We start from the raw sequence: 14,275 nt of genomic DNA, 5'->3' as shown, positions 1-14,275 counted from the left end.
ACTTCTAAGGGAACATTTAGTTCCGGAAACTAGAGGTTCCATGAACTTGAAATTCATAGAATTTTGGTGGAAAAGGGCCTTATATCACACATTTGGGGTAGTGTGCATGCCATCATTGGATGAAAATATTACTTTATGTTACCATTTTCTTGAATTTCCTTTAACCAAGTCGTAATGTCACAATTGTCTGCGGAGGTTGTTTTCCCCGGGACACAGAAGGCAACTTGCAGGTAAAATTAATCTCTTTTAATCCAAGGCAAGGCAAAATACAAAAATGTGCACGCCCCTGAAAGCGCACAAAGTTTAAGGCAAGATTAACTCAGAATGAAATAAAAAAATAAAAACTACAAAAATAGAATGGCAACAAATGCTTACACAAAAGGTAGTCGCTTACAACATGACCGCAAAGGCAACTGTCACTTGTGGCGAACAAACCGTACGTTGGGTGACACCGGTATAACGGGGCTTGATGGGCGGCAGCAGGTGGAAAAGATAAAAAATGAAAACGGATGTGAATGATCAGTGCCCATGGCAACCAGAATGTAAACAAAAGGAGCGCTGAAATTTAAATGGACTATAAAACTAGGAAAATTACAACAAAAAAGGATCTGGTTATGACAATGTCGTTTTTCTCCGTCGGAGTTCAGCGGCTAATCCAGGTGTATGTGGCCCAATTGTCTGACCAAAAAAGCAAAAGTATGTATTTCATAGTATTTATTTTATAGACCTAGAGCAGGTGGGAGGGCATGAAACAAGAAGGACTATACAAAGTTCCGGCGGCAGCAGTCTCCAGCTGTGTGGGTTCAGCAGAAGGGGGCAAGGGGAGGTATTTTGACACAATATGTCCAAGAATGTCCACAAAAATACAGCCATCTATTTGTGATGTCACTCATTCCCCACTGTTGAAAAAAATAATCCAAAACCTTGTGAACTGAGGCATCCAAAACTGCATGAAAGCTCACACCGAACCCTTGAGCCTCATGATTTGACACTATGGCAATGTTTAAAACGATTATCCAATATTGTAACAATATTCAAAATTCAGAACAGTCAGAATAGACAAAATTCATCACAAGACCAGTTTGCTGTAAGTTTTTGACATTATTCTTAGCGATCGGACGTAAAATCATAGGATGATGCAAACAGTACATAACATTGTAAACTACTGGCATGGCTTGCATGTCGCAGCGTTTTTTTGTTTTTGATTTTGCTAGGCCATGTGACCATGGATTGTTTTGACAAAAATGTAGTCTTCTCTTCAAAAGTTTTCAACGTGGCCAAGAGGAAAAAATATGTATATATTAATATGGTATAATCATATTAATGTACTGTGACTTCCATTCCGCAAACTGTCGCTGTACTGCATTTTTACTTAATAGGTGAACTATGTAGAATATTGCAGAAAATCACAATACTGTATTGTATCGTAAATAAAATATAGTGATACGTATCAAATCGTGAAGTCCTTGCCAATAATCAACCCAATTCCTCGCTGTATCCCATCTGTTTCTCACTTCCTCCTAGCTTCTCCTGAGTCATTCTTCCCCTCTCTATTTGGGCCACTAGTCTTTGATCACACTCTGAAGCTATAAACATTACCAGCTGGCATCCTGCTCCAAATAAAGAGGTCAGCAGAGTCAGGGGTGGCGGAGGGCTGATTTTGAACTGTGGTAACTCTACTCTCCCTTGGCTGACATCTGGGGGAACTTATCCATTTCAGAATGAGCTAAAATCAAACCCCCCTGTGACAAACGCTCAGCTACAAATAAATCAGAGAAGACAATAAGCTTCCTCTTTTTATTAAAAACAGAAGAATAACACTTCTGCAGAGTAAAATATAACAGACATGTGGATTGTTGGAGGAGAGAGAGTGAGATTCATAAACAAAGAGCACAGAGGAACTGAACACTCTCTTGACCTTTTAATGCCTTGTTTATCTCTTTTCCAGTCAACACGATTCGGTTTCAGGTTGTGACTCATTCATACGGTTATATCCAGCCTGAGCAGAAGCAACCTAATGCAGGTTTCGCAGTCTTTCACACACACTTCAGCGTTGTGTTGTCAACTTCCCATTGCTTTTATGAGCGGTCGAGCGAGTCAAAAGCCGGAAAAAATATATATATATATGGTGGTATATATATATATATATATATACCACCCTGAAACAAAAGGAACGCAAAAGGAAACTTACGGATTCAAATCTACCAAGAACCCACCTACAGTCAAGGAATTAAAGGACTTTGAGAACGACATGCTCAAAATGATACAATCAGTCAAATTTAAGCCAGCCCGCAACCCATTCCTCACCAAGCTGAAAAATGACACGGAGCGCATCAAGAAAGTAAGCAACCTCATCATAGCCGCCGATAAAACCACAAACTTCCACAGAATGGACATACCAGAATATAACTCTTTACTGGACAAAAACATCACCAAATCATACAAAAAAGCGTAACCCAACACTTTACAGAACATCCACCTGGAAAACAAGTGGATCGCAACCGAACTGGCCATTGAGGACAGGGTGGACGCCACAGCCAACAAAGAAGCCTTCATCACATTGAAGGACCACAAACCCAACTTCGCAAATAACCCAACATGCCGACTAATAAACCCAACTAAATCCGAAATAGGAAAAATCAGCAAAATAATCCTGGACAGAATCAACACAAAAATCAAGGACAAAACACCACTCAACCAATGGAGAAATACAGCAGTAGTAATCAAATGGTTTAACAACATCCAAGACAAACAACAACACAACTTTATCTCCTTCGACATCGAAGAATTTTACCCTTCCATCACGCAAGACCTACTGACCCAAGCACTAAACTTCGCCTCGGACTACGACTCAATCACAGGCAACGAAAGAAACATCATCATCCACGCAAAGAACTCCATACTCATCCACAACAGTACACCATGGCAAAAAAAGAACAATTCAACATTTGACGTTACTATGGGGAGTTTTGACGGAGCAGAAACGTGCGAACTCGTTGGGAGTTTCCTCCTCTCCCAGCTTGCTAGCCTCAACCTGAACCTTGGTATTTACCGTGATGACGGACTGGCAGTGTGCCGCGCCTCGCCAAGGAGCAGCGAGAACACCAAGAACCGCATATGCCAAATCTTCAAAGAAAACGGCCTACGGATCACGATTGAAGCCAACAAGCAAACCGTCAACTTCCTCGACGTCACTTTCAACCTGAGAAATAACAGCTACCAACCATTCACGAGACCCAACACAACACTCCAATACGTGCACCATGACAGCAACCACCCACCCACCACCACGAAAAGAATACCTACCGGAATTAATAAAAGGCTATCGATGCTGTCATCTAGCAAAGCTGAATTCGACCAAGCAACCACCCCGTACCAGAAAGCACTTGATGAAAGCGGATACAACTTCACCCTCACCTATGAACCCACTCCAGGAAACCAACCAAAAAAGAGCAGAAAACGAAACAACATCATCTGGTACAATCCGCCATTCAGTAAAAACGTCTCAACCAACATCGGCCGCAAGTTCCTCACTCTGATCGACAAACACTTCCCCAAAGGCAACACCCTAAGAAAAATATTCAACAAGAACAACATTAAATTGAGCTACAGCTGTATGAATAACATACAACAAATCATTTCAAACCACAACAAAGCAATTGCAAAAGGACTGCCTACCCCCAGACTTAACGACTCTGAAACTAATAAGGAATGTAACTGTCGCAAGAAACCTGATTGCCCTCTCAACGGAGGGTGCTTACAGACATCAGTCGTTTACCAAGCAAAGGTAATACGCAAGGACATTAACACATCCGACACGTACGTAGGATTAACCGAAGGAGCGTTCAAAACAAGATGGAATAATCACAACGCCTCCTTTAGAAACCAGACTTTGCGGAATTCTACAGAACTCAGCAAACACATTTGGAACCTCAAAGACAATAATGTTGAATATTCAATAACATGGCAAATTCTTGCATCCAGCACACCTTAGAAAAGTGGTAATAAAAGATGCAACCTATGCTTAAAAGAGAAACTGTTTATTATATATCATCCAGATCTATCATCCCTCAACAAGCGCAGTGAAATCATTTCAACATGCCGCCACAGACGGAAACACCTCCTAGGTAACACATGAGCCAATCACCACACCCTACGCCTGCCTGTACCCACCCACTCTGTGCCCTATATAAACCATTGTATGTGAATGCTTCCATTAAAATCTCCTGATGATTGAGGGAACCCCTCATGAAACAGTTCTGTAGAGATGAAGTAGTCTTGTGATTTTTTCCCACACCTACATATTGCGCTCTACCACGGTATCGAGCACTATTCTCTGGATAATCCAATCAAGACATATATATATATATATATATATATATATATATATATATATATATATATATATATATATTTTTTTTTTTTTGTTGTTTTTTTTTTTTGTTTTTTTTTTTGTTTTTTTTGTGGCGGCCGTAAGTCTTTCGTGGCGGGCCGCCACAAATGAATTAATGTGTGGGAAACCCTGGACTATTTTTTAATATCTCGATATTTTTAGGCGCGATACACGATATATATCTCGATATTTTGCCTTAGCCATGAATTAACACTTGATACACATAATCACAGCAGTATAATGATTCTATGTGTCTACATTAAGACATTCTTGCTCATACTGCATTAATATATGCTACTTTTAAACTTTCATGCAGAGAGGGAAATCACAACTAAGTCAATTGACCAAAACTGTATTTATTAAACAGTTATTAGCAGCTGACTTCTCAAACGATGCTACACACTTGACAAATTAAAGGTGTCTATTCGACATCTTCCCGCATGAAGCCAAACCACCGCCAGACGATGGACCCCCCCTCTGTTTTTCTTGGGAATTAATTCTTCCTTCATTTTTTACCAGATTTGCATCTTCTTTCTCTCGTATTACTACTCGTACCTCTCAGCTAGCATCACAGCTAACAGAACCCACACTGCTACCTCTCTTCTGGGCGAGGTCGTATACGTATGTGACGTGTGTAAGAAGGTGCACTTAGTGTCCGTGAGAATGAGACGCAAGGAGTGGGAAGAGACTGTTGTGTAATGCCAGCAGCTAAAAACAACTGCGTGAGAAGGTAAACTCGAATATCACGATATAGTCATTTTCTATATTGCACAGAGACAAACCCGCGATATATCGCGTATATCGATAGATCGCCCAGCCCTTCCTCTTATTGACTTTCTTTCTCAAAAGCGACTGGCGACAAATCGAGCAACTTTTTCTGATTTTTTTGGAGACATGGAAGCATGCATCGCTCTAATTTCCTCAACGTACAAGCGGTGCTGCCCTGAGCCCTTCCTCGCAGGCAGCCCTTTCTCTACTCAATGTCCGCTCTTACACAGCTTGTACTGAAAACACAATTCTTTGTTCTTTTAAGTAAAATGACAACACCGTTCCATTCCAGTCAGAGCAGAGGAGAAATGCATGCACACTCTGTGCAAAGCTGCCGTTGTTTTTGCCTTGATTTACCGTGTAAGCATATTGTAAATGTTTCATCACAGTCGTGTTTCAAATAAAAATAAAACAGTTGTTTATGTATGGCCAGTCAATAGATTTGGTTAGTTCATGAATATCACAAGCCTACAGTCTTTTGATCAAATTTAAAACATTAAATGATGTAAAACAAATAACTAAGTTTAAACTAAGAGTCAACAAAAGAACATTTATTTACATTCAAATCGTTTGCATTTTTTAACTCACATGTAATGTCTCTCACCACGTTATTACTCTCCTACAGCGTCCATTATAATCAACTTCTAGCAACTTTTATGACAGCCAACTTTCTTTACTGAGGAGTTGGCATCATCAGAAGAGATTGAGAACATTGAAGACGGAGATGTAGAGGAGATACAAATTGAGAACATAGATGCAGAGGATGAGTCTAAAGCAGGGGTCGGCAACCCGAGTCTCCGGAGCCGCATGCGGCTCTTTGGCCACTCTGATGTGGCTCAGCTGCATAATCGCCGACCCCCCCGATTGTTTCGGGTGGTGTCTGGATTTTGGTGCCTCTCCCGGGGCTAACATTCTCAGATTTTCACTCGGACTACAATATTGAGGGCGTGCCGTGATTGTTTTACTTTTAACGTCCTCTACAACATGTCATAGCGCCCGCCTTTACACCATGCTATCTGCGTGCCGGCCGGATGCATGCATTTCGCTGCTTGTATCGTCACACGTACGAGATTGCAAGACATACTTAGTCAACAGCCATACAGGTTACACTATAAACGACTTTAACACTCTTACTAATATGCGCCACACTGTGAACCCACACCAAACAACAATGACAAACACATTTCGGGAGAATATCTTCACAGTAACACAATTAAACACAACATAAAAAATATCCAGAAACCTTTGCACCCATGACTCTTCCTGGCTATATTATACACCCCCGCGCCCCCAAGCCCGCCCACCTCAACAGACGCACGGAGGGGGGGGTGGCGGGATTTGGTGCTAGTGGGGTGTATAATATAGCCAGTAATAGTCATGGATGCAAAGGATTCTGGGTAATTGTTATGTTGCATTTATATTGTGTTAATCTGAGGATGTTCTCCCGAAATGTGTTTGTCATTCTTGTTTGGTGGGTTCACAGTGTGGTGAATATTAGTAAGAGTATTAAAGTTGCTTATAGCACAACCTTCAGTGTGACCTGTATGGCTGTTGAACAACTATGCCTTGCAGTCGTGTGCGTGTATCTGTGGAAGCCACATACAACATGTTACTGTGCTGGCAAGCTATTTGTGCATGTTGTAGGAGGCGTCAGATATTCGCGAGAATGGTTGCGACTCCCATTGTCTTCTTTATGTTGTGAAACGGGTCAAAATGGATCTTTGAGTAGTAAAGGTTGCCGACCCCTGGTCTAAAGAGCCAGCAGAGAAATCAGTGGAGATGATTTTCATTTCCGATTTCTGGTTGATTAAGACTAGCATCAGGAGGCCACAGGGAGAGCTTTTGGAGGTAAGAACATTAGTGTAACTTAAATCCTTAAAACAGGCCAAATCAGCATTAAAAAAAAGGTAAGAAAAAAAAATTCCAAACGCATCATGCCATCAAAGTCTGACTCTCGTCATTTTTTTAAACTTAGCAGTCCTGGTAAATTACTTTCCTGTTTGTTTTTTGAATTGTAGAAACATATTCGGTAACAATTTGAAGGGCACCAAAAGGACATGTGTGTGTGTGTGTCAGGAACAACTAATAGTCAAGCTGGCTGTTGTTGTGATGTTTAGATAAAAAAAAGATTGTTGAGCCAGTACTCGCTTGTTATGTTATTTTGATACGTTTACAGTATACACACATTGTAGTAGGGCTGGGCGATATTGCTTTTTTTTTTTAATATCGTGATTTATTTAGGCCATATCGCGATAGATGATATATATTACCATATTTTGCCTTGGGCTTGAATGAACACTTGATACATATAATCACAGCAGTGTGATGATTCTATGTGTATACATTAAAACATTCTTCTTCATACTGCATTAATATATGCTACTTTTAAACTTTCATGCAGAGAGGGAAATCACAACTAAGTCAATTGACCAAAAGTGTATTTATTAAAGTTATTAAGCAATGGCACAAACATTCAAGTAATTTCCAAAACATAAAGTGCAAGATTGTCAGAGACATTTTAAGTGTCAAATAAAAATGAGCGGCATAATAGGAAATCAAATAGTATTCGTCCTTCACTATGTGGTATGTTACTAAGGTTATGAAATACTCTTCATTCTCTAGCAAGTGACTTTTCAAATGATGCTACATATTAGCAGTAATGCTACTTTTTATAGCAACGCTTCCCCCCCAGTTGACAAATTACGGTTGTCTGTTCGATATATTACCACTTGAAGCCGAACCACCGCCAGACGATGGAAACGCTGCTGTTTATATTGGGAATTAATTCTTCCTTCATTTGTTACCAGATCCGCAGCATCTTTCTATTGTACGGCTACGTTAGCAGCTAACGTAAGCCACACCGCTACGTCTCTGCTCTGCGAGGGCATGTATGTATGACGTAAGAATGTGAGCCTGCTTGTCTGTGAGGAGACACAGGAAAGAGCAAGGAGAGCCTGAAGTGTACGCCCGCAGCTAAAAGTCTTGCGTGAGAACATATACTCGAACATTACGATAGTCATTTTCTATATCGCGCAGAGACAAACCCGTGATATATCGTATATATCGATATATCACCCAGCCCTACATTGTAGTGTCTTCCAAGTGTGCATTTATTAATATAAAATAGTGACTTTTGTGGAGGACAAAACCACGCTCAAGGACCAATTAAGTGTTTAGATCAAGATTCCATTGTACTGTTTGTATACAATATTTCTTATCTAACACTTATTTTTTCTTTTTAAATCCATGTTAAATGTTAAAATTGTTCAGTATTTTTGGTAAGGGGTACAAACATCAATTCAATTTATTTCAATTAATTCAATAGGAGACGTTGTTTTGAGTTGAGACAGTGGTTCTTAACCTTGTTGGCGGTACCGAACCCCACCAATTTCATATACGTATTCACCGAACCCCCTTCTTTAGTGAAAAATGAAATGTTTTTTTTTTTCAAATTCAAGACAAAGTAGTATGTTTTTGATAACACTTTAGTATGGGGAACATATTCTAAGTAACAAAGACTTCATTTAGAATTATTTGGACACGAGGGGAAAATATTCTAAGTAATAAAGACTTAAGTTTAGAGTTATTTGGTTACGGTCAGGGTTAGAGGGTTAGGGTTATAATAAGGCCACGCCGAATAAGGCATTAATAAGTACTTAATAATGACTAGTTAAGAATCAATATGTTACTAATTTGCATGTTAATAAGCAACTAATTAATGGTAAATATATGTTCCCCATACTAAAGTGTTACCATGTTTTTTTTACTGGAGCACAAAATGAACCGTGCATGAACATCACCTTGTTCGAAAAACAAAAACAACACAATGCATAAACTCACAACAAATTACACACCTGCAACTCAGTCAGGCTATAGGGAGAAGTTTGTATTTACATGATGAGTCGGGTGTGTTTTGACCTCCGCCGAACCCCTGAGGCCGACTCACCGAACCCCTAGGGTTAAGAACCACTGAGTTAAGAGCTCCATCATAGAAGCTCTACTGTATTTGCTTCCCTGAAATGTTGTTAGTTTCCTTAACGCAGCAATTTCACTGCAGGTTCAATAACTCCTAATAAGTCACATGAAACAATAAATATTGTATTACTTTCATAAATTTCTAATACAGGGATTTCTCGTATGTACACTTTGTGTGTGTTCATAAGCTTGCTTTGGATTGTGAGTGTACACTCACAAGCTCTAATATTGAGAGAAAAAATGATTGTGTGTATGTGTGTGGGTGGATGTGCGTGGGTGTGTGTGCATGGACGTGTGGGTAGCTGGATACGAGTTTTTAACAACTACGCACTAAATGGCACATTGAAAAGAAAAATCCCAGTATGAGGCAACCCTATTAACACATCTGTGATGTCACTACTGGACATAGGAAGCTTGTTCCTCACATAATACAACTATTGAACACCCTTCACTACCATCATTGTCTGTGCTGAACTACTGGCCGTAAAAAGACGCGTGAAGGCCATCACCTGTTGCAGCTTATAGTGTTTGGCCTGAATATGAAGCCTGTGTGTGTGCTGGGACCAAAACATAGACAGTGAGGGAGATAACGTTTGTGTGCGTTTGTGTACTTTCTTTCCCCAGCAGGCACAACACATTATACAATGTTGATTTGACTTACACGTGCTTTAAAGGCCTTCTGAAACCCACTACTACCCACCACGCAGTCTGATAGTTTATATATCAATGATGAAATATTAACATTGCAACACATGCCAATACGGCCTTTTTAGTTTACTAAATTATAATTTTAAATTTCCCGGGAGTTTCGTCTTCAAAACGTCGTGTAATGATGACGTGTACGCAAGACGTCACAGGTTTTTAGGAAGTATGAGCACTGCGCACACACACAGCTAAATGTCGTCTGCTTAAACGGCATAATTATACAGTTTTTTGGACATCTGTGTTGCTGAATCTTTTGCAATTTGTTCAATTAATATTGGAGAAGTCACAGTAGAAAGATGGAGTTGGCAAGCTTTAGCCTTTTGCCACACAAACACACAGTGATTCCTTGTTTAAAATTCCTGGAGGTGAAACTTTCCTATGGATCAGAGTTGAGTTGAGTTGAGTTGCGTTGAGTTTGAGTTTATTTCAAAGCGCGGTCAAGCGAACATGGTTCCCTACCACATGTCAACCAGCAGGTTTCGGTGAGAAAATTGTGGTTAAAAAGTCAGTTCTTACCGGAGAAAAGCTGAACTTGTGCCGTCCATAGCTGCCGTCGACTTCCCTGAGACACTGTGCGTCAAGACACCCGAGGAGACACCCTTCCGATTAACAGGTAATTTTAAACTCACTAAAACCCTAGCAACACAATAGAAAGATAAGGGATTTCCCAGAATTAACCTAGTAAATCTGTCTAAAAACATCGGAATCCGTCCCAATGCACTCGCGTTTTTCTTTTTAACTGTTTTTTTTTTTTTTTTTCTAGTCCGTCTCTATCAATATCCTCAAACACGAATCTTTTATCCTTGCTCATATTAATGGGGAAAATTGTCGTTTTCTCGGTCCGAATAGCACTTTATGTTGGAGGCTCCCATTAAAAACAATGTGAATATGTGAGGAGCCCCCACATGTGTGACGTCATTGTCTGCGACTTCCGGTAGAGGCAGGGCTTTTCTCCAGTTGCGAACTTTATCGTGGATGTTCTCTACTATATCCTTGCAGCAAAAATATGGCAGTATCGCGAAATGATCAAGTATGACACATAGAATGGACCTGCTATCCCCGTTTAAAAGAGAAAATCCCCTTTCAGTAGGCCTTTAAAACTCATTTCGAAACAACAAATAGTTATATTTTCAAATTGAGACAACGATGTCTAAAGTTGAATCCACGTAGTTGGTTGGGAAATTCAATGGTAAAAAATAAACATCAGAACCCAAACTTAATAAAATGTTGTCAAAGAACATGTTATGTTTGGAGTTGCTCAGCGTCAGGACCTAATTCAACAAGTTGTCAACCTTGTTTCAATGTCCTGTTTTTGCTGGGTTGCAAAATAGAAAACAGAGCGTACCTGACCGGCTGTGTCGTAGAGTCCCAGCAAGTACTGTTTTCCTTCGACATTGACGCTCACTGCAAGGAAACGAAAAAAAGAGCAGTCGTAAAGAGGAAGGCCTGTGGGTGAGGATGTTAGGGAGGGGTGCGCAAAGGGGATGTGGGTCCCCAGCCTCAGTCTGCATTGAAGCAGGCAAACAAGTGGTTTTCATTATAGCAACAGATACAGGCTTGTGCAGAAGTGGAAGAGGAATACAAGTCATTTATTACCAATAAACACAAATGATTCTACACATAAAAGTCAAACAAAACAAAGCCCGACGTGTCACATGTGTGACGTATGAGTGCCTACCTGCATAATGATCAAAGACTGTTGGGACATATTCCTCGGGAAAGGCGTCATTGGCGTAGCTCATAAGAAGACACGTTTTCCCCACAGCACCGTCCCCGACTACCACACATTTCAACATGATTGTACCGGTTCCGTTGGCCATGATCTCCACCTCAAACTCATCGCCATCGACCGCCCTGATAACCCGCCCTGCTCCTCTTCCTCCTCCCGCTATCGCTGCTGGGCGCCGGTGATCCCCGCACGGCGGCGGGCATCACGAGCATTGTTGGCGGACTCCGCGGCGCTCGGAGCAGCTACACAGCTGCATCTTTCCCCCCTAACTCCCCGCCACTATCACTGGTTACACGACTCCCAAATGTAACCGGGAAACACTGCCTTGTTTAAATTAAGGTTTTCTAATCCAACAAATAGCCCCGTTTTTTTCTTTAAGGACTGCCGCCGTGGTCGCGCACGCCTCTCTGCGGCCAGTTGTGCTCCTTCTCCGGCGTGGCTCGAAGCTGCTCGCGGCTCTGAGATGCTGCTGCTTAAACAAGGTGTGTGCGCTCTCGGAGGGGCGGAGTTGACGTTTGGAACTAAGGGACTGTGTGTAAAGCACATAGCGTAGCAGATACACTATATTGCCAAACGTATTTGGCCACCTGCCTTGACTCACATATGAACTTGAAGTGCCATCCCATTCCTGACCCATAGGGTCAGCTATTACAGCTTCAACTCTGCTGGGAAGGCTGTCCACAAGGTTGCGGAGTGTGTTTATAGGAACTTTCGACCATTCTTCCAAAAGCGTATTGGTGATCTCACACACTGATGTTGGTCGAGAAGACCTGGCTTTCAGTCTCCGTTCTAATTCATCCCAAAGGTGTTCTACCGGGTTCACTTCAGGACTCTGTGCAGGCCAATCCGTTATGGTATTGCAGAGGGGGTGACGGCAGACTGACATCAGGGGGAAGTATGTCCAATGATTTATTATATATATATATATATATATATATATATATATATATATATATATATATATATATATATATATATATATATATATATACATATATATATGTACAGGACTGTCTCAGAAAATTACAATATTGTGATGAAGTCTTTTATTTTCTGTAATGCAACTAAAAACATGAAAATGTCATACATTCTGGATTCATTACACATCAACTGAAATATTGCAAGCCTTTTATTATTTTAATTGTGCTGAATATGGCATACAGCCTAAAAAAACTCAAAAATCATATCTAAAAATATTGGATTATTTCCTCAGACCTAGTAAAAAAAATAGATTTATAACAGCAAAACAAAATCAATCATTTGAAAATGTCAATTAATGCACTCAGTACTTGGTTGGGAATCCTTTTGCACGGATTACTGCATCAATGGAGTGTGGCATGGAGGCAATAGACCTGTGGCATTGCTGAGGTGTTATGGATGCCCAGGATGCTTCAATAGCGGCCTTTAGCTCATTTGCATTATTGGGTCTGGTGTCTTTCAGCTTCTTCTTCACAATACCCCATAAATTCTCTATGGGTTTTAGGTCAGGAGAGTTGGCAGGCCAATCGAGGAGAGTAATGCCATGGTCAATACACCAGTTACTGCTGGTTTTGGCACTGTGAGCTGGTGCCAGATCATGCTGGAAAATTAAATCATCATCTCCATAGAGCTTTACAACAGATGGAAGCATGTACACAGCTGCATTGACTCTGGACTTGATGAAACACAGTGGACCAAAACCAGAAGCTGACATGGCTCCCCAAACCATTGCTGACTGAAGAAACTTCCGTTGTCGAGAGTTCAGGAGTGGCTTACTCGTGGGAATACGGCTATTGAAGCTGTATCTGTTGAAAAGCTCTCTGGAGATGATGATTTCATTTTTCCAGCATGATCTGGCACCTGTCCACAGTCCCAAAACCACCAGTAACTGGTGTACTGGCCATGGCATTACTGTCCTCCATTGGCCTGCCTACTCCCCTGACCTGAACTTCATAGAGAAATTGTGGGTTATTGTGAAGAAGAAGCTGAAAGACACCAGGCCCAATAATACAAACGAGCTAAAGGCCGTTATTGAAGCATCCTGGGCATCCATAACACCTCAGCAATGCCACAGGCCGACTGCCTCCATGCAACGCCATATTGATGCAGTAATCCGTGCAAAAGGATTCTCAACCAAGTATTAAGTGCAGTAAATGAAATTTTCAAATGTTTGATTTTGTTTTGCTGTTATAAATCTTTTTTTTACTTGGTTTGAGGAAATATTCTAATTTTTTGAGATAGGATTTTTGAGTTTTCTTAAGCTGTATGCCATAATCAGCAATATTAAAATAATAAAAGGCCTGCAATATTTCAGTTGATGTTTAATTAATCCAGAATGTATGACATTTTCATGTTTTTAGTTGCACTACAGAAAAAAAAAGACTTTATCACAATATTCAAATTTTCTGAGACGGTCCTGTATATTTATATATGATAATCAAACGATTGAATATAAACTATAGAAATGTGTGTCAAAAACCCAAAAGTGTGTATGGTGTAAGACAGGGGTCACCAACGCAGTGCCCGCGGGCACCAGGTAGCCCGTAAGGACCAGATGAGTAGCCCGCTGGCCTGTTCTAAAAATAGCTCAAATAGCAGCACTTACCAGTGAGCTGCCTCTATTTTTTTAAATCTTATTTATTTACTAGCAAGCTGGTTTTGCTTTACTCAAAATTTTTAATTCTAAGAGAGACAAAACTCACATAGAATTTGTTTGAATAAATTCA

At 40.6% G+C, this 14,275-nt stretch overlaps 1 protein-coding gene across 1 annotated transcript in view; it reads right to left on the bottom strand.

Moving 5' to 3' along the window:
- rhoq (ras homolog family member Q) overlaps positions 1 to 12,052 on the bottom strand; it is a 65,148-nt gene extending 53,096 nt beyond the window's left edge. The window contains exons 1-2 of the mRNA XM_061910896.1: positions 11,520 to 12,052; positions 11,187 to 11,245 (exon numbers count right to left, since the gene is read on the bottom strand). Coding sequence (XP_061766880.1) covers positions 11,187 to 11,245; positions 11,520 to 11,661 — 201 coding nt within the window. The 5' untranslated portion in view covers positions 11,662 to 12,052. The remainder of the gene's footprint in view (positions 1 to 11,186; positions 11,246 to 11,519) is intronic.
- Between the last annotated feature and the right edge of the window lie 2,223 nt (positions 12,053 to 14,275).

The sequence above is a fragment of the Nerophis ophidion genome, linkage group LG09, assembly GCF_033978795.1.
Source record: "Nerophis ophidion isolate RoL-2023_Sa linkage group LG09, RoL_Noph_v1.0, whole genome shotgun sequence".
NCBI lineage: Eukaryota > Metazoa > Chordata > Actinopteri > Syngnathiformes > Syngnathidae > Nerophis > Nerophis ophidion.
The sequence above is the reverse complement of the archived record's forward strand: the minus strand, read 5'-3'. Positions and strand labels throughout refer to the sequence as shown.